The 27,594-nt window shown below is 37.6% G+C and overlaps 1 protein-coding gene across 4 annotated transcripts in view; it reads right to left on the bottom strand.

The window, feature by feature from the left end:
• The window catches only part of PDE1C (phosphodiesterase 1C), a 350,923-nt gene that overhangs the window by 207,639 nt on the left and 115,690 nt on the right, over positions 1-27,594 (bottom strand). Inside the window, exon 1 of one of the 4 annotated variants that reach the window (XM_053466977.1) lies at positions 2,422-3,140. The exons of the other annotated variants lie outside the window; for them this stretch is intronic. Coding sequence (XP_053322952.1) covers positions 2,422-2,522 — 101 coding nt within the window. The 5' untranslated portion in view covers positions 2,523-3,140. Of the gene's footprint in view, positions 1-2,421; positions 3,141-27,594 lie in introns of those variants that run through there. 4 annotated transcript variants of the gene reach the window in all.

Genomic DNA, 27,594 nt, shown 5'->3' with positions numbered 1-27,594 from the left:
TCATATAGGTCCGCACCAAAAAAAAGATGTCACTGTTATGAGCATAGCAATCAAAAACATATCTGGTTATCTATTCATTTACCCCTTCCAGAATTATAAGATATCAAACACTTCAACAATATTCACCATGTGTGTGTTTTAACGAAATAAATCAAGAATTGTATCACTTTCCCTATGTGGTTACCTTAAAAGGGTTAAACTTGGAGAAACTAGCTATGATGCACAGTTAATGTGGTGGATTAATTTAGTTCATTTTATCACAAGCACCTCCAACTTACTGTTTAGTGAATCCACTCCCTAAACACAGTCAATGCAAATTCTCTTTAAAACATATTGGTTTTGTAATGGATATGGATCCACAATTACCATTACAATGTTATACTGATTTGGCAACCATTTATTTATGGTACAACTTAAATGAAATTCAACCTACCGCATAAGAAAATTGATGGCACTTTAGAGTATGGTTTGTAATGAGATGTAGTAATAGAAATACATTTTTTTTTGCTAAAGCATTACATATGCATAACTGTGCGAACCTGTGCACTATTTCATTTTATACACTGATTTACACAGTGTAAATCTTTTTTTGTGAATCAATCATTTAATGGAAGCTGACATTTTTGCAAATGCTCCAACTGCTCAGATTGTCTTGGGGCTGACTGTGGATTTTGTTTCATAACTAAATTTCAAATGTTTAAGAAACGATTGCTGCCTCAATTCGAATCAAATTATGAAGATAAAACTCTTTTGTTCTGTATCCGTTTCTCCTTAAAACCCACTCACACTTATGATAAATATTGCAAGTTTTAAATATTAAATGTGTTCTGTTTTTCTAAGTTACACTAATAATTACACCTTTGCCTTGGAATCAGTGATATTAATAAGGGGTAACACTGAGATGTCCCAGCTACCTGAGCTAACGGGCCAAAGGGTCTCCACTCTTTGTCACAACGGAATATTCCCTGCTCTATTTTAGCCTACAATGTGACTGAGGGAGTTGAGATGCAATGCAATACCCTAATGTCCTCATTCACACATGTATCGGGAGCAGGAAAAATACCAACAACGTTTGTCTGTGAATTAAAGTCAGCGAAGATTTTTATTTGAATTCACTACATAGGATGCTTTGGAGGCATAGATTCCATTTATAATACTGAAGCTCAGCTGCTTAACATTACCATACAGCTGACTGAAAGAATCACTGCCACTAAATGCGACGTGAGCTTTAAGTGTTTGATGTGTAAGTACATATTGCTGTTTATAGTGATATTAATACCAATATAGCGACATTTTTATTAATACCACCAATAACTACTCAACCCTGGGTAATATGTTTGGCAAATCATATAGTACAGTTTATAGTTCATATGTATTGTAGCCTATGTACAGACATATCTAGCCTGCCCTGCGTTTAATTTAACATTGGGTTAAAAAAGACTTTCAACCTTCAGCTAAGAAAAAAGATAAAGAAGTATTGGTCCAAGAGAAGATGGAGTCTTTAGTCAAAGGCACTATATGCTTTTGGGACCTCAGGTATTTCTTCTTCTGTAGAAGACCTCTGAGGTCAAGGCAGCTTATGTAATAATATATTTTTCTATTTGCCCCAAGAAAAGGTGTCACTTTTGACTAAAGAGTCAACCCTTTAGCTAGTAGAGTTTTTACTTGATGTGAAGCACATTAAAAATGTAGGGACTGTAGTGATTTAACCATGCAAGCTATGAGCAAAGCCTACTGCCATGGCATAAACACACATTACTAACCCTCAGTGGGTTTTCAGAGCAGGCAAACTTATTTGTGTCCCAGTGGAAGAAATGACTTGATCAAATTATGGTTTCCTAAATTAGCAGTTAGTCATTGGGCTGCATGGTACACCTGCAAGGAAATTTCAATAAAAGGTAGCTATATTTTAAATGTCAAAAAAGTTTTCTACTAGCATCACTAGGATTCAAATTTGAATTAAAACACATGTGCAATAGCCTACAAGTGTACCAATCTGTAATCATTTGCAACAGACACTTTTTGTTTGTTAACTTATGTATAACCACAATACTTTGCAGCGTGCGAATATACAGGAAACAATAGTACAAAGGAAAGATAAATGTCATCGTTATTTTACACCGAATAGGTTTCAGAATCTAGATGTAAATTTATTACATCTTTTCAATAGTATGTGAAAAATGTCATTAGTATATAAAAATGTCTATATTGTATAGAGTTCCACTAAAAGTAAGAAATGATCCACTTATTTATAATTATTGTTTACTCCATGATCTTTCACATGTTGGGGTTTTTATTATGGATAGCGTGGTCATCACAAAATGAAATAATTGACGAGACAGTTCGGCAAATGATGACAGAACAGAAAATGTGGGAAGAAAATATGTTTTAAAAAAAGGAAAAAACAAGACTAGTACTTACAGTCCTCTGAGACGCAGCCAGATTTTCTCAATCTGTTCCGGCTGCAGATATTTAAGAGAGTTGCTCTCAAATTCTTCAATTTCCTTGGTGGGTGATTCCATGACTGCAGGTTTGTCACTTTGGTTAAAGCTCAGAAACAATGGTTATTCCATACAATACATGCACAAAGCATGCCACCTTTAGTACCAACAAGGTGGGCGGCAAAAATAAATCTTCTTCTTTTTTTTTTTAATTTCTACTACAGGTTTCTTGTTTGATTACAGAAAGTATGTACAACCAGCAGTGGTTCCAGGTGTGTTTAAGGGATGGCTGTAGCAGGATGCCATTGTCTCAAGTCTTGTACAAAGGTTGCAGTTATCTCTGGATAGAGATTTACTAGAAAAACAGATAAATAAGAATATAGGTTTTGTTTTCCCTTACATAACAAGAAAATCAGTAACAGGACTTGAAGAGTATTTATCAATGGAAAAGAAAGGTGAAAAAAAAACTGTCACAAAGACCGGGAGAGTACAGAAAAGAGGCATCTGTGCAGCTTCTAATATGTGCATTCCTCCCATTTGATGGACCTTGTGAGTTCTTTACTCCAGGATGATCTGAACGCCAGCCCTCGTCCCCTCCAGCTTCACCCTCCCTTTACTCCCTGCCTTTCTCCTCCCTTTCCCACTACCAGCAGCTCTGCTGACAGGCAAGAGAATTGACAACTGAAGGAAAAGTCATCCCACAGCCAGTCAGGGATATGCTTCTAAACACATGCACATACACACGCACATACACACGCACACACACACACAGACACACACACACAGTTTTTCTTTTTCTCATGCACAGATGCACTAAGCAGGCTGCAGGAAAAATTGGCTGCTACTTGAAAGAAATGGGGGTGGGTTGAAGGAATGTAATAATAAAATTGGCTCTCATTAACACAGTAATATTCAAGAGGGAGAATACTGGCAAGGTGCTCTTTGGAACAAATCTATACAAAGGACACTGCTTTTAACACATTCAGGAATAGAAAGGTGCTATCAGTGTGTTCATGTTATTCATAGGGTATTCGAAAAATCTCTAGAAAAAGAATTATGCCTCTGAAATGCTGCATATATCAAAAATATGTTGTTTTTTTATACTTTTTTGATAATTGAGGGTGAATTTCACAGTAAACAGGAAAAAATGACTTTATTAAAAGAAGCTTAAAGTATGTTTGTCACTTTTCCCAAATCCTACATTTTACAGTTCTGTACAATAAAATAAACAATATAACTATGCTTAATAGTGCCTGATTAACGTTGCAGCACACAGCATCTGTCCGATACAACTGATCATGGTCTCCTTTAAGGCAGTAATCGTCCTTCATTTCTTCCCACTTGAAACTGACATTATTGCCGGGAGTGCAATAGAATGACGGAGCTACCATTCATGAGGAACAGCCAGGAGGTGTTGAATGCATTAAGTACCTATGGCCTTTTTTGTATAATTGCTCCAGGGCCTTATTCTGGCCACAGTGTTTGCAAATTAAAATAAGAAATATATAAGTAGCAAAAACTCTCTTCTGTATATATCCAGGTAAAGGTATTTCAACTTCCTCTGCATGGTGATTCCTAAATAGTATGTGTTAAATCACTGTACAGTATTTGATTTAGGGGATTTTACCCTCACTAGCAGATTATACAAAAAATAACTAGCCATTTAAGAATCAACCAAGGCCTCGCAAAACTATTGCATAAACATCTACTAAATGCTAAAGTACTTAGGCTAAATAACTAAGGCTAGATGAACAAGGGAGTACATAGACCATCTCCAACAGCTACTTGGATAGTCTACTAGGTATTGAGTACATAGAGGGTAGTGACATTACCCCCGCCACTTAAATGGATCCACCATTAAACTCTTATGTAATACAAGAGACATTTACATACTTCCTAAAGGTCCCTTTCGCCTCTTTGGCCATTTGCAAGGTGTCATTTCCATTCAGAAGGAGAAGCACACAATTTGGCAAAAGTATAATAATCTCCTCTTACTTCCACCGTGCTCCTTTTTGAAACATCTGTTTCAGAACATGCTTTGTAACTTGTAGCACTTATACGCTACATATATGTATTCCTAGGTTGCTATAATTCTGGGGCTTGCTGATGATGACACCTAGAATGCTGTTAATTTATTAATTAGCATCTATTTGCCATGCTGCTTCTAAACTAAAGCACCTTTAATTTGTGGATATGTAGTTTAACTTACGATCATCAGTATTACCGTATGTTTGGTGAAATCCATAAAAGGGTTTATTACTAAATATGGACTGCTTTTTTATGTTATGTCTTAATAGGAGGATGACATATTTTATACAAAGTAAATATTCCAACTTGCCTAATTTGTATTATACTTACCTCTGGTGTAAATCAGACTCAATAAATAGCAAAGCCTTTTTATATTAGAGAATTAGTGCCCTAGAATTTTCTAAAACAACAGAGGTTGAAACAAAATAACAATGTTTATTCAATCTCATGTAAGCCCTCGGCATCTGGGTTCATCCAAGAACCGAGGGTTTTTTTTATTCACATGTTGGCAGTTCCAACAAATCACATGGGAAATTATTATTTTGTCAGAAGCAAAACACAGAGTCGGGGTTTTAAAACACGTTTTTAAGAGATTTATGAGAAAACAAGATAAGGTTATACACATATTGGCATAATCATCAGAAGGGAAAGTGATGATGACATATAATGAGTAAACATTGGGGTCACCTTTACCCCAATTTTGAGCTTATTTGATTTAAAAAGTATCTAAGCTTTAAAGAAAACATACATGTTTTACATATTTTTTTGATAAATGGGTTTGATTCCATTTAAGAATATGGAAAATAGTGGTTTACTGTGACAGTAACTTTTGGCTGTTATGGGTCATAATACATGATTTACACAGCAATAGGATGTGGAGGATATATTATCTATCTGAGGAATTAAGATGTAATGTACACCATTAGTCATGTCCACCACAATTTATGAACTGTCACATCATCTGCATGCAATCTGCATCATTTCACATCTGGTTAATGATGCTGTTTACATTTTCCATCTTTAGCAGGCAGGTTACACATACACAGTACACCCCAAAATGTGAGCTGCTGTAAAGACAGTTCATAGATTATTCTTCTAAAGTGACTTAATGCATGCTGAGGAACTTGCCTTTGAGGACAAGTAACTAGGTGGGTATCTTTCACTTGTTGTAGAGCACCAAGGTGGTATAGGTAAATTCTTCTTTTGATAACTACACAGCTAATCTTGATTTGTGTGGTTGCATGATAGGACTCCTCAGATTCTTGGTGAACCATACTATTTGATAGCACTTTTCACGACATGCTACAAAACATAACAATTTAGTTCACACAAAAAGATGGCTTTTCAGTCACCAAAGCCTTGTGTGCTGCCTTCACCACACAAGAAATAACCAAAATATAAATCAATTGTCTGTCTGGATTATTCCAACTCCCTACCAACTGGTTTCCCCCTTTCGGGCCTTTCACATTTTTAATCTATCCTCAACACTGCAGCTAGACTAATGTTCCTTTGTTACTATTCCTAATCTCTTGCTCCATTTTGCCAATCACTCCACAATCAAATTCAACGTTCTAACCCAAACCTACAGAGCCCGTAGCCACTTTGAACCCAACTACATAACTACCCTCTTATCCAAATACACCCTCTTTGTTCCTCCCGTGAGTTGGGTCTCTTGTACCATCCTAATCAAGCCAATCAAGCTTGAATGATCAACAGGCTCTACAGATCACCCTTGATTCAATCAACTCATCCCTTTCCAAGGAGTCCTCTCCTACTGTTTCTCTTCCCTGTCTACCACCGACTAGACATAAGCCTGCAAGAGCAGGGCCTTCTTTTCTTTTTGTACCATTATAATGTGTGTTCTTTTAAAGTATTTTTTGTACTGCCTTTTTGTAACAGCACTACGGATTCTGCTGGTGCTATATAAAAGAATGTAATACTGCAGGAAAATCATTCAATCTTTCTATACTGTAAGTGTGCAGAACACCTGTTGAAAACTTATCATATTTAAGATGAATGTATAATAACGCTAGTAGTGTAATATACTGCATTCATGATTTAGCCACGTAAAGATAACAGGCAGCTGCGTGGGTTTATTTGCATTATCATATTCACTAGAACATACTCAAAAAGTACAATATGAATTGTATAAGAGGAGTTGACAAAGAGCCTCAGACAGGTGTATGGTTATAACGGAAACATTAAACTCGATGCCTTTTCGTGTTATTTTAAACATTACATTTCAAGTTACTTATGAGATTTACCCTTACTTTAAATTATATGAATGTCCTTTAATTAGGACAGAGGGACATAGGGGAGGAATAAATTCAATCTCCTGAAAATATTGATACCTGTGTAATTTTTATTAGTTCTAATTTAGGAGAAGAGAAACTAACAGAGGAGTTTTTTTTAGAAGTCAGATTATAAAAAAAAATAGACAGTTCCGAGGACTAAAAAATAGGGAAAAGCAAAGTAAGTGCCACAAAAAAAAAAAATAGCATGTAGGGCAGATCTTCATGTACCCCAGTACACTGCTCTATGAATATGGAAGAAGGAATACTTCACGGCTTAAAGCCAATCACACAGGTGAGATCTCTCACATTTTCCTATGTGATTAATATAGCTATAGTGGATGCATGCTTTACATTAAGGGACATATATATTTGCATACTAATGGGGTACCTCTCATAAAAATGTTTGTGCTGTTTGCTATATTGGAACTGTTTTTGATATGTGATGTGTCGGGTTACTATATAGGAAGATCTACCCTATACTTTTTTATGGGGGGAGGGGTTCTTCCTGTGATTTGCTTTTTTATTTCTGTCAGGGAAATTAGATTTATATGTATTACTGTAGGGTGAGTCCCTTAATATCTATACTATAATTAATTGATTGTGGTAATGGTAAACTCAATAAAAGAGTTCAAAAGGAGCCTGGACGTGTTTCTTGAAAGCAATAATATTACAAGTTATGGATATTAGGGACAGAACGTTGATCCAGGGATTTATTCTGATTGCCATATTTGGAGTCTGGAAGGAATTTTCCCCCTGGTATGGGGCAATTGGCATCTGCTTCATAACAGTTTTTTGCCTTCCTCTGGATCAACACAGTAGGGACACAATATGTATATAGGTTGAACTTGATGGACTTACTGTTACTGTTACTATGAACTATGTTACTATGTTATTATATAATTGCATTGTAGTAGAATAGATATTTAAATTAAATAAAGGTAAGTGCTGTTGGATATATTAGTTGTTGGATTGTTATATTATCTATGTAAGGCAACAGATTTGTCTAATACCACCCACTTCAACACCTTTGAGTGTTTTTGTTTCGCTTGAAGCAACCAATACATTTAAAGAAAGCTTTCCTAGGGAAATCAATGGGAGTGCATTATGCACACGTGCGCTAGAAAGCTCATTAGTCCTCCTAGGACTCTCACAGGAGCTAACTTGTGGAGGGTATAGTGCGGGTGCGCAGTTGAAAGCAGGGCATTTGGGCTAGGGAAATAATGCAAATCATAAGTGGGATTCTGCTCAGTCCCTTCACACCAAAGTCAATTTATCAGTTTGAGGGTTTGAAAAAACAAGATGAAAGTTCATAAAATTATTATGATTATTTAAACTTAAATAAAAAACAAACAATCCAATGTTGGGGAATTGTTGAATAGACAGCAAGAGAACAGTCTTACATTAATGGTTGTTGCTGTTGTATTTACAGGCGGCTGCAACATATTACATTTAATAATTATACCATTCCATTTGAACAAGATTGCTGGAGGGCAGACATATGTTCCAGATGATGGCCATTAGGGATTTTGTACCAATGTCAGCCTTCTTAAAGACAATCTATAGGTTATTTTATTAAATCATTGATTTAACTGTGGCCCTCCAGCTTTGGTTTTGAATTATAAATGACCCAATTCATTAAATGGTTGTATGGCTTTAAGGTTTCATCAACAGTAACATTCAACAATTTTAGGAGTATAAGGCCTTCAGAATGGTAAAGAAAGGGGATTTAGGTTACTTTGAACGTGGCATGGTTGTCCAGAAACTGCTGATCTACTGGGAGCTTCATGCACAACCATCTCTAGGGTTTACAGAGAATGGTCCAAAAAAGAGAAAATATCCAGTGAGCGGCAGTTGTGTGGATGAAAATGCCTTGTTAATGTCAGAGGAGAATGGGCAGGCTGGTTCGAGATGACAGAAAGGCAACAGTAACTCAAATAACCACTGGGTTACAAACAAGGTATGCAGAATACCATCTCTAAATGCACAACATGTTGAACCTTAAAGCAGATGGGTTACAGGTTTGGTTGAAACTGGTTTTTTTGAACATGACAATGTGTTCACTGTACTCCAATGGTCTCCACGGTCATCAGATCGCAATCCAATAGAGCACCTTTGGGATGTGGTAGAACGGGAGATTTGCATCATGAATGTGCAGCCGACAAATCTGCAGGAAGTGCGTGATGCCATCATGTCCATATGGACCAATATCTGGAGAAATGTTTCCAGCACGTTGTAGAAAGTATGCCACAAAGAATGAAGGCAGGTCTGAAGGCAAGAGGGGGTCCAACCCGGTACTGGCAAGGTGTACCTAATAAAGTGGCCAATAAGTGTATATGCTTATATAATTCCAGATTGTCTGGCATTGGCATCATTTTCAAGGAGGGTGCTGGTAAGGGGCGCAAATGGGACCCAGGTGCTCCTTCTTTGATTTACAGATTATAGGCTACTGCCAGAAGCTTTTTTATGTTAACTATTAATAGCTAGCAGTTTTTCTTAGTGCTTTACGTTACAATAAAACAGAGGTAAAATAACATTGGGGTGTAATAGGTATGTAATACATTAGGAAAGGTGGTACTTGCCCTGTAAAGCTTACCAGCAATGCCAATGCCACTGGAGTTTCAAATAACTTTGGCAGTATTTACCAGGTCCCCTCTGTGCTCTAATCATTTTTTGCTGCTTCTTTAGGTAAATGTATGTTGATACAGGAATGTGCATATGTGGCATACTGTTTGCCAAATATATTTGGTGGACCTTCACTAATAGGTCAGGTAGCTAAGCTTGTCCCTGGGCTAAGCTTGCCCCCTTTTCTCATCCCTGCTTTGGAGCAATATTTAGAACAAATATTGTTTATTTTCTTCCAATCAATAAATTCATATTGTTATAATAATGACAATTCTCTGGTCATTAATCTTGATCATCAGGCAAAAAAGTGTTCCTTGCTCTCTAAACACAACATTACTTTTATTTTATACTGGGATTCTGGGCCTTAAAGAAAGCTTCTCGGCCTTTTGGCTAAGATCAAGTGTAGTTCCCCTTTGGCCTGGGGGGGGGGATACACTGATCCTCTGGCCTTAGGGCTGGTTAAGCAATGGAGCCTGAGGTGTTGAATTGCCCCGGCAGAAATGCTGGAGTCATCGTGTGTGGTATTGCACATCACTGCACATGGTGAGCGCACGTTCTCACTGGTGCCCTACCAGCACTACCTTTTCCCCTCGTACCATCAGGTCTTGGGGTTAAGATGCTTAATTTTTTAATCTGGCAGGCCAGCAATGGTCTGTCCCTAAATTATTTTTCTTTAATTTATATATCACTTCGTTTGCACGAGTGCCTATTAATTTTCCCCTTATTTGATTTCACGGCTTTTTGAATTTCACGGCGAGGCCCTCACAATGATTTGGCACACGTTTTTGACACCACGTTTTGGACACTGTTTTCTTTTTAGAGGCAGTGAAGCCTGGACTTTGCTGGAGGAGGACTGGGAGCCTTTTGGCCCCTTCCTCTCTTCAAGAAGGCCAGCAACGAGTCTTACCCTTCGGAGTGAGACTCAAGATCCGACCCTCCCGTGAGGGAACTCAATATCATAGTCTGGCTTCTGCTGCCTTTGGCACAGTTGCGGCACCCAGGAGCAGCACCTTGGGCTCCAAAAAAAAAAAAAGAAAAAAAAGCTTCAGGTTATTTTTATTAAGTTAAAATTATTTTGTGAATGAAAAATACATTAAAAAATGTATTAGTTTTCTAAGATGTCCATAATTTATTTAGACTGAAGTGCTGAGCTAACTGCTAGCTAATTATGAATGCTTTAAAATCTTCATCATTTATACGAAGAATACTGCAATTACTATGTTCTATTGATCTCTGACAGAACAAATATCAGAGAATATTGTAATAAAAATTGCATAGGGAAACTGAAGTTCTCAACTAAAGCACTTATGATGGATTATATTCATTATGCTTTTGCTGTACTTTAATAGTCTTTATGACTAATCGTTACAAAGTTCTACTTAACTCTAGAGGTGATCTTAACTCATAACCCAGTCTTTATATTATTACGCTTCTCAACATGCTGATACCATTACATTTTCATGATACTTAGTTATACATGGTGTTAAATACAGTATGTGTTTTTTTAGCAAAATACCAAAACTTATGCCATCCCCATGACATTGTAAATATATACAGAGATACAGAGATCAATTTATATTATTCAATAATAAGAGATCCATTATTAATAGAATTGTAAACATTCAAGAAAATAATTAAGCATGGATTTCTCTGACAAATATGTATACCCTTGGCAACAGGGCAACATTTTTAAAATGAGTATTCATGGATTTTCAAATAAAAAGGGAGTAATTCTTGTCTTTGTACTTGAACATAATACAAATATACACAACTGTGTATATCAGAAATTATTGTATCAGGAAATGATGTGTGATTGTTAGTGATAATTGAGCCTAGATTGTTTTTGGAGTGGGATTTTATTTTAATAGTACATTTTATAAATATCTATGGCAACAATCTTAGATATAGAAAATTTCTGGCTGGGTGCTCAGAACTGTCTCAAGTGAACGCCCTACCTCAGAGCAGATTATAGTAGCTGTGTGATAACCCACAGGGCCCTGCGTGTTGCAAATCATATTTCCATTAACCTGAACACCATGGTACTTTTAACTTCAAACTTTCAGTCCAAGTATAGACTAAAAAAATAAAAACATCACTGCCAATTGTATTAAAAAACACCCCATTGAAAACCCCATACATACATATTTTGACTGAGTCTGCTATCACCAACTTGTTTCATAATAAGTTTCAATTAATTCAGGTATACATAATTTAACACTGAGACAAATCTTTTTTTTAACTTACTGAAGCCTTTATGTGAAATTGGCGATTATATGAATATATTAATCTAGCCATTTGCTTATAAATAATGTTGGGACGTTACATATTTTACTCAAAACGTAACATACTAGCACACATGTGAGTTGTATTTGCCTGATATTAATTATACTACTATAGTCCTGCTAGTGCTTCTATGAGTGCTACAAGTACTCTTATTAGAGTCTTTGAAGGAAGACATCAATTGAAATACCTTCTGTAATCATGTTAAAGGTGCTTAGTGAAATTTTCTCCACCAACTTTGAAGGGGGAGAGAACAAACTTTCTCGCTGAGAAAGCAAGCAATATTGCCCACTTTCTCTATTGATCTGTGGAGGCTTTATGTGGGGGCAGAACCCCAGCAAATGTTTCCTGCAAAATAGGCATAAATTATAGTTATGGTTAAGTGAGATTACTTTTAAGGAACTAACATTCCCCTCTTTCATTCTTTTTGGGTGACTTTGTCTGTTCTCAGCAGAGGGATCATTGTTTAATTATTACTGATCATCATCACTCATATCTCTTATGTATCTCTCCTAATGTGGTTTCTATTTTTATGTAAGCAAAAAGCATTTATTATTTTCAGCATTGCTAGTTTAACAAGAAATATCTTGTTTGGTGCACTAAAGTGAAATGTATAACTGAGGTTAATAAGGGACATGCTTATACACGGGTTAATAATGTGACCGTACAGCAGGAATGTGACTGATCAATAACATCTGTCTAATAACAGCTTTGTTGGCTTTGATAATATACTTTGAGTCTAGCAAAAAAAAAAAAATCAATAGTATTTAACTTAATGAAATACTGCATGCAATCTTATTGCCATTCAGAGCTCCAGTGAAACTTAAGGAACAAAAAAGTATTAAAACAATGCATTAATAAGCCTATTGTGACTAAACCACATTTTAGACATTTCCTGCCTTAAAGGCTACAGTCATGTGAAAAAGAAATAGGACATACCATATTTGCCTGAATATAGGCCGCACCCCCCCCCACATACTTTAAGTCTTTAAAGTGGGGGTGCGGCCTATAAACGGGTTTTAGCGGAATGCGCAATTCGGATTGCCCGACGGGATCCAGATCCAGATCTCCCACAGCGCTGCAGGGGAACTGGATCCTACTCTCCAGCACCCGGTGGACGTCTGCGCGATACGCGTAGACAACTTCCGGTTCCGACACTTCTGCCGTGGGAAAGACTGGCAGGGGAGGTTGTCGACGCGCATCGCGCAGGCGTTCACCGGCTGTGGCGATGCACATAAACAACCTCCACCTTCCACCGGTGTCATAGAAGCCCCGGTGGAACTGCTGACAACGGAGGTTGTCTGCGCGATGCGATTGAACAACCTCCCTTGTCGGCACCAGAAGTTGTCTATGCGTATGCTAGACACCAGGAGTCTGCATTGGTAAGTCTGGGGGGGGGGGCAGAGTAGCAGCATATCTGGGGGGCAGAGTGGCAGCATATCTGGGGGGAGTCAGAGTGACAGCATATCTGGGGGACAGAGTGGCAGCATATCGGGGGGGCAGAGTGGCAGCATATCGGGGGGGCAGAGTGGCAGAATATCTGGGGGGCAGAGTGGCAGCATATCTGAGGGGGCAGAGTGGCATATCTGGGGGCAGAGGGGCATATCAATAAGTAAGGTGCATTCAAATGGCTATTGGTTTTCTGTTTGTATGTAATATATGTTGGCTAACTGCACAATAGATACCAAAAATGTTAACATACAGTATGTTTGGTAGAATACTGTTTTACTATTCCACTAATGTGTATTTTTTCTAAAAATATAAATGTTTCTTTAAAAAAGCACCTAATTTTTAGGGTGCAGCCTATAATCGGGTGCGGCCTATAATCGGGCCAATACGGTAATAACAATCATCTTTTCCATAGCAGGTCTAAAAATTAGGTAAATACAACCTTAGATGAACAACATATGACATGTTGCACTGTGTTAATTGATATTTTGCTATGTTTCAGCTCTCTTCTGGCTTGAATTTAGGCAGAAGGGAATTTATAATGAATACGTCTTTATCATCTACATTACCACACCTCATTTGGAGAAAAACAAGAGACATGGGTTCGAAACAGGTGAAAAATAGGGCTTTTGTAGACCTGTCTGTGAATGCATGGCGTTTAACCATTTCAGTACCATAGGCCACAGCACATTTGCCACCAGAGAGTTTGGGCCAATGTTGTAGTTAAGTTTAGGTGGTAACCTTATAAACAGCTTACATTTTAAGGAAATACATATATTTATTGAAATTATTTCATCATATATGCCAAATAGTAAATGTTAAGAAAACTAAATCATTTTCTGAAAAGCCCTTAACCCATTGTAAGTTCATCCAATATATTTATGGGTAAGTGACAATACACAACATGGCACGGTAGGCACATGAAGGAAGGGGTCAAATGTCATAATTATCTCCACCTTTCTGCATCGCTGAGAAACATGGTTTTGAGGGCTGTAACTTCCATCAACCTTATCACCATTCTGGCTGAGGGTGATGGGAGTTGTTTGGCATAAAACCTAATTATTATTATTTTTTTTTAAAATAACAATTCAAAAATATTGAGAAAATAGCATTTGTGTATGATTTATTTGTTGACTTATATGTGCGAGTGAGTGTGTGTGGGTTACAGGGGAGGGGCATCTGTAACCGTATGATAGCAGAGAAAACCAGGGCTTGACTGGGGATGACTAAACAGCACTCGAACTTTAACGCCAGCAGCCTCTACATGACCCACATGCAGCCACATGTTACTTTTTCATATTCTTGCAGTGGTTGTGCTCTACTGAGGGTAACCATGTGATGCTATAGCCCACCGGCCTACCAGGCATTAGTCTGGTTTGCCAGACTGTCAGTCCAGGCTTAGTTAAGACATTGTATCCTACATGCTGGCTAGCTAATCTCACAATAGATCAGCTAGCAACATCCTGCCACTTTTACTTTATTTAACCCTTGTTGCCATGGTAGCAAGGATGTTAGTTTGCCAGCTCCATGGTCCTAAAGGCAGGGATTGGGTTTTAATTTCATGTTATAATTAAAGAACACAAACACTTGAGAGAGTTATAAGCAGATTAGATGGGCCGAATGGTTGTTATCTGCCGCCAAATTCTATGTCTCTGCTGTCATAGCAGCTGATCGCTTGTAGAAATCACTTAGGGTAGTCCTTCAAATGCTACTGTGTAGGAGGAACATAGCTGGCATCCTAGGTCCATTTTAGTGTTACCAATTTCCTGTGTAGCTGGCAATCTGGAGGTCAAGTAGTGTAAAGTTACAGCTTTTGTAGCAGCAATATAAAAAAAAGTAGAGGCATACCTCCCAAACTTTAAATTTGGGGAGTATGGTTAGGGGACAGGGCTTTACCAAGATGTTTTATCTAACTTTATGATCTATTGATTCGTTAATGTCAGATCATAAGATTTGCAATCTGGATCCCCATTGCAGGAGCTGTCCCAAGGGGCTAGGCAAAAGAATGGTCAGTCAGTCCAAAGGTCGCCACAGTCACATCGGTAGACAGGCTCAGGTCAAGGCATGCCCCATGAAACAAAATTCAAGGACAGTGCAAAGGTCAGAGCTGGGGTCACAATTGAAGCAGAGTAAGGGTAAGGACAAGGAAGGTCAGGATAACAGTGGCATGTAAAGCTTCCACTGAGACCCTGGAATAACCAAACACTGATTGATGTTCTTGGTGATTTTATATAGCGTCATCCCTTAGCACTAACAGATGATGTGGTTCTGCTCTCTAGCACTTTAAACTAGGACTCCTACCATGCGGTCTGGCAGGTGGTTACATCCGTGACAGTTATTTGTATAACAAATCAAGAACCTTTTAAGAATTACATGTTTTATCTACACAATACAATTTATAAACCCAATTTGGGTTGCTGCTTATACACATATTATTTTTTGTAATGAAGAATACTGTGATATTGACACATTCATATCCACCAGACATTCTAATATTCTAGAAACAAGTGCCAACAGAAAAATACAGAAGGAGCCGTATCTATACGTCTAGTTTATCTGGACCTTAGAAAAAACATTTACGCAGAATCACAATTTCCTGTTATAAATATTTAATTAAAAGCAAAGGTACACATCCCTTGTTTTTTCCCTGGATCATACATCATATCTTTACATGAAATAAAACTGCCCCGTGGATTTATGTAGTGTAGAAGGCAACCTGGTAGAACCCACATAGGGCACCTCCAAAGGAGATAATATGGCATACCTTGTGTCCTTATTTGCAAGCTTCCACATGGATTTCTTCAAGTGTAATGTTTTGGGGGTTACAACCAGGATTTTTTTTGCCCATGCTTAAATTATGTTTGCTGTAGGTCAGACTTTTTTAGGAATATACTGATTGCAAGGCAAACAATTATAGATTTTACCTTGAGCAGTCGACACATGATTAATTAAGTACTGTAAACTCTCATGCATAGGAAATTTAGAAAGCTATTAATATCTGCCAGTGGTTTCACAATAACACAGAATAAATGAGTCATAGTAATTTATGTTGGTTATAACCACAAATACACTGGCTTACATGCTATCACAGCATCTGTGAAATCTAACAAAATAACAATTAATAAAAACCTTGGTAAGTATCCATACTTACAGTACAGTGGTTTTAAAAGAAATCTGTCCATAAAGCTAAAATAAGACTTAAATACACACATCAGAAAAATATCAGAATATTTACAAAGAAAAATCACTTTCATCAGCAAAAGATGCAAGGACAGTAAGCAAAATAAAATATGCTTAAGACAATAATATAGCCCACACAAAGACACAAGGTATGTAACTTTGTTGATTCCTTACCCATGATTACATGAGTTCCACCATGCGCATATGCCTGCCATTCTAAATACAACTTTAAAGAACCCATAGGAAAATGTAGAAATAATGTTTCTTTTCATTTTTTAAAATTCTAATTATGCTTATTTTCAAAAGGGAACACTAACATTTTCTGTAGGTGCCACTTAAGCTGTGCAGTTTCCCCAGAACTACTTATTTTGAATCCCTATCATTTCTAAAGTCTAGAGCTGAGTTAGCTAATGCATGGCTTCAGATCAGGAGTGTTGCTGGAGCGGAGTCCTTTTCGACTAGCGTTTTTCCATCCATCTACAAGGGCTTTTTTCCTTCTCTAATGTCTCTCTTTTGTATAAGCTCACAACACTGTTATAGTACAGTTGCCCGCAGTCTTAAAAGTTGGAAGAATGTGCATAGAAACAGTAGCAATTATGTTTCAAAATGAAATTAGGCAAATAAAATGCTTTAATATAACAGGCAGACTAGATAAGACAAAATGATTTTTACCTGTTGTCAATCTCTACATTTTTATGTATTATTATAAATGCCTTAAAGGGGTACTCCCATCACACATTTATATTGTTTAGTTACAGTCATATGGTTGTATAAGGAATATACATGTAATATTTGCTTCAAAAAGTCTTATCAATAGTAACTTTATCATGTATTTCCTTTTTTCACAAGAGTACTCACATACCCATGATCCTCTATTATTTTAAACTAGTTCTCACTACTTGGAAGATCTGTCTCCTCTTGGAGATCAGAACACAGCGTTGATTTTGTCACACATAGTAAAGCATGCAATGTAATTGTGTATATATTTATGCCACGAATGGCATGAAACATCCTTAATCAAGCCATGTATTATCGCGAAAATAGCAAAACAAGTCTTTATTTATGACAATACTGGCATCACATACAGCACTTCTGACATCAGCTCAGGTTGGATTTACTGCATATAAATCACATAAATAAATAAATACAGTGTCCCTGCTTTTCGGATTCAAGTAAGAAAAACCTACTTAGTAAACATGGCTAGGTATCCTATTGACAATATAAATTTACCACATACAGGAAGAAAAAAATATTAAATGTAATTTGATTACCTTAACCCCTTAAGGACTACAGCAAGTTTTGTTATATACACACATCACAATATGTATTAGGAATAAAATAAGGAAGGAAGGAAATCTGGAAAAAAACATATATTTTGTAATTTATGTCTTCCACGGGAAAGGTTGTTTATTGATGTTAATGCATTTGCGTTTTTGCTGTGGAAGTTTATTTTATTAATTGTATTATTTTTCTTTCATTCTGAAACAATTTTCAATAGGGATGGTCTCTTCAACCTTCTGAACCTTTCCCTTACAGCGGCACTTCAAGGCTTACCAAGAAATCGAGACTAGATTTTGCATTTCAAGACCACCAGCAACAGAAGCACTATACCAATGTATGGACACATCCAGCAGAATGGTATGGGACTGATGTTGCCCAATAATTAGACCATTTTGATGAGCTGATCCCTCAGAATTAGGAAAGTGATAGAGCAACAACAGCAGAAGGTCATTTTCAAGATCCACCACTACATACCCAGCATTTCAGGTGTCCAAATTGGTACACCTGTATTAGGGCTGGCAAGAAGCGGAGTCATTCCCTGAAATGGGCAGGATCAACAATGGAAGTGGATGAAGTAACTAGTGTCATGAGGTGGAACATGGGAGCTGCAAAGAAGATTTGTGCATATTCAAAGTGGGATCCTACCATCGGCATATTCAGATTTAATTTGCACACTTATTTTCACAAAATGCACAACTTTGCATTTGTCAACATTAAATCTTATCTGCAACAAGGCTGCCTCCAATTTGACCAACTCTACTTGAAGGAAAGTAACATCTAGACTATATTATCTGTATAACATAATTTTATCTGCAAACACCTCAATAATTACTACAAGCGTATTTAGTTTGGAATTAGTTTTTTCATTTTCCTTTCCAATATTTTTTGACTGTTGCACTGTAGCAAATTTTATAAAAGCCTCAAAGTTCCTTTCAACAAAATCTTGACATTTAAAGTCCCCGAGTTCAGAGATGGTAACTATGTGATCCCTTTGAAATCTGAACATCACAGACCTATGTAAGAAAGTCTTACAGTTCAGTATCAGTAATGACATTCTGGATATTGTAAATAGTCAATTGTGAATGGAAGGCGATTAGTTCTGATTCAGTATCTTCAAAAGAATCAATATACTGATAGCTAAGTTTCTAGGTCAAACTTTCATGTGAGCTGATCCACTATTTTCTTAAACTTAAACCACACAAGATATACCTATGGGATGTAGGCATGCAGTGACCATGGTAGCTGACAGACCAAGGACAATTTAAAACTATAGGTTTAACCCCTTGTGTGCCAAACACGTATGGTTGCAGCAGCTGCTGTCCTTCTCTCCTTATAATTATTGCCACTGACTGGCTGCTTGAAATGGCCAGTCGGATTCAGGGAAGCACTGACATTGAAACCAATGGTTGCATTTTCTACACGTGCACCCGGGTACCTAAATAGATCCTCCCGAGGTAGAGCAGAGTGGTAGTAAGTATATTACATGAAGGAAGATGTGGTCAGCTGAACACATGCCCTACATGGAAAATAGGTGGGGGTGGAGTAAAAGGCAAATGCATATGGGGGATTTTGCAGAAGTTCTCTCCAGCTACCTCTACTCGCCCCCTTTGCTACCAATGATGTAGAAGGTACTTCATGAAGAGATGTACCTAGATGTCCAATGACGTAACTACTGTAGCTTACCATTTGTAAGTGTTGCCTTGCAGACACTGCCTTTGTATCTGTTCTCTGTCTCGCTCCTTCTCTAGAATGTATGTATTCTATGTATCACACCACTGCACTATGACCTCCCACAACCACCCAAACAAATTAAGAGGTCCTCTGAATACCAGTACATTATTTAAAAACAGGAATATGTTTTTTTAACATTAATGCAAGAGGAGTACATAATGGTAATTTAATAATTTAGAAATTTAGGAAAGTTGGGCATAAAACATCTAGGTGGGACACAGCTGCATATATATATAAAACATACTGCATGTTTTAGTGTCAGGCTGCATGCTTTATAAAAACACTTCAGATTTGGGTGGGAATTTAGGAGCACTGAATTGTGTTCTTCCAAACATCATTTCAAAATTTCTCCCATTTACTGTATGGAACAAAGAACTAGAACTAAATGCATCACTGCTTCTAAAAACATCGATAAAGAGATACATATAATAAAACAGTTGGCACTGATATATTGCTTTCTTTCTTTGCATATTTTAAAACACTAAACAGAGGTGGATCCAGAACCTGATGTCAGCATAGGCATCCACACCAACACAGACACACATACAAACAAAACCAGAAATTCAGACTAACGCACACACTAACCTAACCAGAGACCAACACTCACAACCCGACACGTAACACTAACCCAACCATACATACTCAAATACACACGCTAACATATCCTATACTATTGTCCTGCAAACCAAGTAGGTGGGAGTCAGGCAAAGAAGCAAATGCATTGGGTGATTGTGTAGAATCCCTCAATGCATTAGCAAGGGGGAATCACACTAAATTTAAAGAGACTACACATATGCATTAAAGATGCCTGAAGGGCCCCTTTAATTCTTGCATGTGCCTCGGGTATTATATAATAGGTAAAGACAAACTGGAAGTATGAATTTATTGTGGCTATTCCAGCTGTAATTTCAGGTAAAACCCATATATAAACGGAGTAGCTCTGAGCAGGACAAGGACATTTTCAACGTTATAGAATTATAAGGCGGAATGTTATGGGAATGGAACTGTGAGCATAAAATATTTAAAAACTGCTAAACTGTATCAAAAAACACTGTGCAATCCCTATTGCTTCATGTATTGCCATTCAAGGCCTACAAAAAAACAGAGTGATACTTACCATTTAAATACAAGCTTTCCTTAAACTTGATTGGGGTTTTTTCCTGAGTCATCCCACATCCCACACTTCTTAAAGGCTGAGAACCACTGAAGCAAACAATTATAATTAGGTATCTAGCAATAGATTAAAACGCCACTGCAAGTGTTGTATACATGTTAACCGGATTAATCTACTTTTTAGCGCTTGAGTTGCCATGTCCGTTAACCCTTTCAGTGCCAAGCATTCAGAAAATATTTCAGAATGCCACATTTTTATCTTAAATGGTACACATTTCGTACAATGTTATTAACTCATTTCTATAATGTGCTAGTAAAAAAACAGCTTGTATTCCAGGGGAACGATCAAGACACCTGTCTGCATATGCAGAAAGTACTCCTATTGATTTCAACGTGAGTGCATTTCTACCACTGATTGACTGCTTAAAGCAGCCAGTAGTGGCACAGAACGCCGGTCCATGGAAAAGGCATTCTGCAGTAGCTCTGGAGCACATATTAAACTTACAACATACTTTAATATGGATTCAATGTTCCGAAGCCTGCTGGGACACACAAAACTAATGATTCTCACTATGAATAATTATGTAATGATTTATTTCACCAGGTGAAAAGACAGATCAGTATTTTACAAGTACACTTAACAGAAATTACTTCTTGGCCATACTAGTGCCTTGTAGGCAATATCTGCCTTTTGTGTTGATTTTTTCTCCTGAACATGGTTGCATACCAACAACAAATACAATATGAAACAATGAAAATATTAATTAATAAAGTATATTTACTATAATACAATCAAAGCAAATTGGATGAATTAACAATAAAATGTAGAATAAAGGGGGTACTTATGTTAAGACAGAGATGAGTCTCCACGAATCTCTCAGTTTCACATGGGTTGAAACATTTCACCCCAGTGTTTGAATACATCATAATCAATCTACTCAGGCCTAATTAAACTTTGCGACAGATTTAACAATACACTACAAGATCGTGAAGACCATGTTCAAAGAAGAAACATACCAGGGTCGGACTATTATAAAGTATAATTAAATTGCCAATGAAAAAAAGAATCCAATTAAATATGTAAGAGTAGAATGTTAGAAGGCTTGATTTTGTACAGGTTCCAGGAAACCCAGTTTTAGCTCATTAATCCATGCTGCATATGGAGGTTCACTTGTTGCCTAATGATGTCTATTGGATGTTGAGGCACACATGTACTTCGACTTAAGACAGTCAGTGACGCTGTTTGCAAGGTTCTCTCATAAAGGAACCGTGCTGTCAGCTTGGTTTTTCCTTTGCATTGATGGGATCATTTCATTAGCTATAATAACATCTATAGTGTATTTATATAGGGTTAAACAATTATCTCTATATGTTGCTTTCCAACTTTTACAAGGTCCAAACATACCTAAATACAAACCATTTTACAAATAGACTCTAAATACAATATGTACAAAACTGAACTGTAATAGAAGTGACCCAGAATGACTAAGAGAGTGGTGGCCTGGCATTCCAGCCAGAGTCTTAGCATTTATTACAGTGAAGGAATTATGCATGAGATTTATGACAAAAGAATATCCGGAGTACATGGCCAATAACCAAATAAAATTCTACTTCTAATGTGACTAATAAAGTTGAGATTATTTACAAAAGCAGTGTTTGGTGTGAAACCAATTGGGACTGATGAAATGGTTCTGTTGACTGGATAATTCCATTGATTGTTATAGTATTAAGACATTTTTAGAATATTGCCCTCAATTACTTTTTCAAATAGAATTGCAAAATGTTTATGTGGGGGTAAATGGCTACCCCAGTTTAACCCTGGGATTCCCTGAATTTTGTGATTATGTTTTTCCTTTGCCTCTTCCAAGTGATATGATTTCTTTACAGAACTAAATGGATATAGTTTTAACTTTAATCAGATCCTTGTGAATCAGGTGCATTTCCTCCTTTGAGTTAGCCTCAAATGATGAAATTGTTCCTTTTGGCAGAATTTTTGTTCTTTGTTAGATTGCGCTGTAATGAGGTATTCTGACAGAAAGTAGCACATTAAGGTTATTCTGAAAGTGATGTAGGAGGCTTACTACTATATCACAAAAGATCTTTATTTGCTTTTTTCATGATATCATGTAGCTATGATTCTTCACTCATTTCGTTCCAATGCGACTGAAACCAATACAACAGCTGGTGTCTTGGCAACTGTGACAATGCAGCCAATGATCAAAATGCCTTAATTTAAATATGGATGTTAATTTCTTTTCACAGAGCACCTCCCACATTGTATTTAATAAATACACTTTTATAGATCATATGGAATCCTTTAAAGATTGTTGCTTTGCTTTAATGAGATCCTACTTGTCTAACAGACACCTTGAGGGCGTAATAAAAGGCTTGAGCTCCGCAATATGATTTTTTCCACCTTCACCTTATTAGGGCTGATTTCTGAAACTTGATTAGGAAGCTTAGCTAATGTTTTTTGTCAGCCTCTGATTTTTCTAATAGACAAAAACAAGCCCACTGCCTTAAGTTTGAAAAGTTTCATTACAGGTGAAAGAAAGTTTTTTTTTAAAAATGTTGAACTTTGAAGCGTGGTGAGCACATGTCGGGCATTGCCCTGTACAGTTTCTGAATGAAGGGCACAGTCCTGAATCCTGGGGGATTCCATTTCAGGACCACACAGGTACTGTGATGCATGCTGTGCTGGGCAGATATGGGGATTAAATAATTTAGTGATGTTTCAGGGTGTCTGGCCAGCTGCCAGCCATACCATATCACAACTCTTCCTGAAGTTTGGTTGGCTAAGCTGGAAGTGGATGTGTCAGTTTAAGCAGGCTCACTTCATCTGTCACTCTGTATCTGACCTGCTGTCGCTGTGTAAGAGGGCACTTATTACCTGTTTATACAAAGTACTGTGTAATTTAGTTCATATGGCAGGGGCACAGAGTTTACAAGTACTTTTTTTTGACACTGACCCTTTCATTTAATTAAAAGGACATGCCAAGCCTGAGCACATCATACAAATGGTGAAAACTAAGACCCCGCAAATAGTATCACTCCTTGTATATGTTGTTAATCAAGGACCCTGTGATTGGTTTTGTTTACTTGTTATCCACAGAAGTGGGATAGCTCTGGGTAGTCTATCACGGGAAGTTACCAGATATGTTCATGATTTTAAGCAGCTTCTGCTTCTTGCTACACAAGGATCACAGAGGTGATTAGTTACAATAAAAACCAATAGGAAGGTTTCCATGCAAAAATACAAAAAGGAAAGTGGAAGCTACTATTATGAGGTATAGGAGATGCTATTCAGGCTACCATAAAACTGAAACATGCTGCAGTTGGGGATAACATTTAATTTTCATCATTTTATTAATAACGTTAACTGTAAATAATATATATGTTGTTTTTATTTGCAAGAGTTGCGCTTAACAACCAGTACATATAAACAACATGCTTTGGTACCAAGGTTAACCTAATAGAAATCATTGGTTTATTATAAATCATTGGTTTATTATATTTTCTAACATACTTTCCACACTACCGCAGAAAGCTTTCCATATATAATAAATCTTATAAAAATAATTAAAATAATATACAAATTAGTGATCTCATTTTTGGTTAAGCGCTATATCAGAGGTATATATATATATATATATATATATACATATACATATATATATATATATATATATACATATACATATATATATATATATATATATATACATATACATATATACATATATATATATATATACATATACATATATATATATATATATATATATATATATATATATATATATATATATATATATATATATATACCGGATTGGCTCGATTTTAGGCCGCACCCGAACATAGGCCGCACCCTAAAAGTTATGTGCTTTTGTAAAGAAAAAACTTTCTAAGTAAAAAAAAAACACTCAGTGGAACAGATATGCTGCCACTCTGCCCCCCCCCAGATATGCTGCCACTCTGTCCCCAAGATGTGCCCCCCCCCCTAGACTTACGGGTGCAGACTCCCCAGGGTCTTGCAGGGCCGGCGGGGGACATCTACGCAGTACGCGTATTCAACTTCCGGTGCCGGCACAAAGTGCTTTTACAATCTCCCTTGCCGGGACTCCCCCCGTGGGAATTCCCGGCAAGGGAGATTGTTAAAGCACATCGTGCAGACGTGGCGGCAGCGGAGGCTGTTTACACGCATCGCTAACAATCTTCCTTGCCGGCACGCCCCCCGTGGAAAGTGCTGGCAGGGGAGGCTTTCTGAGCCCGGTAGACCACGAATATAGGCCGCACCCCCACTTTAAAGTGGGGGGGAAAGTGCGGCCTATATTCGGGCAAATACGGGTATATATATATATATATATGTCAATTTGGGGAATTACAGTACCAGCCATGCCTCTTTGTTTTCACAAATAAAACCCATTCAAACATTTATCCCTAACAGAATTCCAGTGGCAAAATGTAAGACTGATGCAGCATACTCCACACAATAAGATAACATTGTATTCAGATAATGGGACTAGGAAGAGCTAATAGAACTTTCAGCGCTATGATTAATTGCTGGCTTAATGTACTAATATTACTTACATTTCTTTGCTAAATTGAATTATTCATGAAGCAATTAATTAATAGCACAGCAAATATATATGTGTTCAGTTAAGTCTATTTGTGGTTATTTTACAAACCTCTCACTTGGGTAGTGATTTTTCTCTGCTAGCCCAAATTTCAGTTAGCTTTTGTATACTTATGTCTTTCTTATTATTTGAGAAAGCATAGATATTTGATTTGTCATTTATGTTTAGCTTCTTACTGAGGTAAACACAGGTTGGGAAAAATGTTTAATGTACAAAGATCTCTTACATTGTTATGATGTGTAGGCCAATCAGTAGGGCTATCCCATCCATAAAGGGGAACTGGGAAAATTGCACGTAGGATACAGACAACAAAGTGGGATGCTTTAGTAGAGAGGTCTGTGGTGTTGGTTGAACAAACCTCCATCTCACAATCAGGTATGACTGGGCTGTGGTTGCATGAATGGAGCTCGTTTTGGGTCTCAAAACGTGCAGATCTGTGTGCATACTTGTTAATGACTGGGATTATGGTGAGTTTCTGTCTTTTTTTGGGGAAGTCATTCTGTGCATATTACACAAGGCTCCTGGTAGCCTTCCTTAGGCCCTTTTTAGTCCCAGCCAAAGGGAGCCCATTGACTCATACATCTACTTTTTTTTTTACTTGTGACAAAAGCATTTAAACAAATTGCTATGTTTGTGCAACAACCATTGCCACCCTATTTCTATTAATCTACTCCCTTGTTATACCCTATCAGGAATTTTGCAACTCCCTACCAAACTGTTTCACTGTGCGAATCGCTCCATTGGCTCCTTATACTGACATCAGGGGTGTAACTAGAAGCCTCAGGGCCCCAGTGTGAGAATCTGTTAAGGCCCCCCCACCCCCAACCCAATCTATCCCCTTCTCAGGCTAGCTACCCCTCTACCTCCCTTCTCACTATCTACCCCCTCCCCCCATTCTCACTATCTACCCTCTCCCTACCCCTCTTCTCACTATCTACCCTCTCTCTACTCCCCTTTGTAGCTCACTTACCATCCTGTGGTGGGGGCGCGAGGCCTCTGTCTCGCTGCTCTGCCGCGGTGCGCACGGCTTCACTGCTGAAGAGACAGACGCCTCACGCTCCCACCACTGCAGTCGGGGCAGCGCTGAGGCAGGCGGCGGCGGTGGCAGAGGAGACAGAAGGGCGCAGAGCGGTTGCTGAAAACGACCGCTCTGCACCCCTTGCACAGAACTCCAGGGCCCGGTCGCAGTCGTGACCCCTGCGACCCCGGTAGTTCCGCCACGGACTGACATACTGACATTCTTACCCTGACATACAGAGCCATAGACAATTTTAGGCTTGCAACAACTTGGCAGCAGTTTAGGGAACGCCCTTTCTTGTTTGAGCACGGCTGAGTCGTGTGCACAAAGCAAGGTCCATGGTTTGAAAGTTTGGTATGGAGGAACTTAAGTGACCTGCACAGGTACCTGAACTTAACCCCACTGAACACCTTTTGGAAGAATTAAAACACCGATAAAGAGCCAAGCCTTCTTGTCCAACATCACTGCCTGATCTCACAAATGCTCTTTTGGCTGAACGGACACAAATTCCCATAGACACATTTCAAAATCTTGTGGAAAGCCTTCCCAGAAGAGTGGACGTGATTATAGCTGCAAAAGGGAGGAGCTACTCTATGTTTATGCCCATGGAATTAGAATGACCAACACGGTCATATACTAGGTGTGATGGTCAGATGGCCATATCCTTTTGTTCATAAAGTGTGCTTTGTGAGTAGAACAATATACATTCTGCCAATTAATGACATGAAAGTGCTCTCAATAAAATCAACCCCCAGCCGCAGCATAAACTGAGCCAACACTGGAGCTGGTTGCCAGTAAGTATATGACGTGCAGGTAAAGGTGTTCGACTGAACACATCTGTATGGAGAAATAGCTAGGGAATGGGTGTATACATCTTGGGGGATTCTGCAGAAACCCTACATGCATTTGTAAAAGGAACACCACAAAAATTTAAAGGGGCCACAAAGCCATGATATCCATTAAAGTGCATATAGTGGCAGGAATGTAACTTTAAAAGAGCCAGAAGTCTCATTTTCTAACTAAAATTTAAAACGTGTATTAAAAAATACAACTGTTTTTTTCAAAGCTGAATTATTTTCATGACTTTAATATAACATATACAGCATATTATAGAAAAAAATCCTTAATATATTATGCTTTATTATTGTGTAGATGTTATGTTTTGTATGTAATTCAAGCTGAAAGGTTTGTTGTTTGCATATGTATTTCAGCAGACAGTTTTTATATCAACCATTTTTGCTGCATAAAAGAAAATGACCTCTCAAATACACTGGTTGAAGTATGGCAATGCACTATGTTCTGTCTCAGCATGAAAACATTCACAAGTTTGTTAATTTGTTCTCCTTTGTATAGCGCTTCCTTTTATGCAGGAAAAGAAAGCTTTCAATCAGATTATTCATGGTTATTCTAATACTTTATTGTTTTGTATTTCTGTAGTATATCTTGCCATAGATCAATACTTTTAAAACTTGTTGTAGCCATCTTATTTATTTCATGCTCATTTTGTAGCATGATGTAGA

This window comes from Spea bombifrons, chromosome 5 (genome assembly GCF_027358695.1).
Source record: "Spea bombifrons isolate aSpeBom1 chromosome 5, aSpeBom1.2.pri, whole genome shotgun sequence".
NCBI classification, from domain to species: domain Eukaryota; kingdom Metazoa; phylum Chordata; class Amphibia; order Anura; family Pelobatidae; genus Spea; species Spea bombifrons.
Note: the sequence above shows the minus strand (reverse complement) of the source record. Positions and strands in the feature narration are given on the sequence as shown.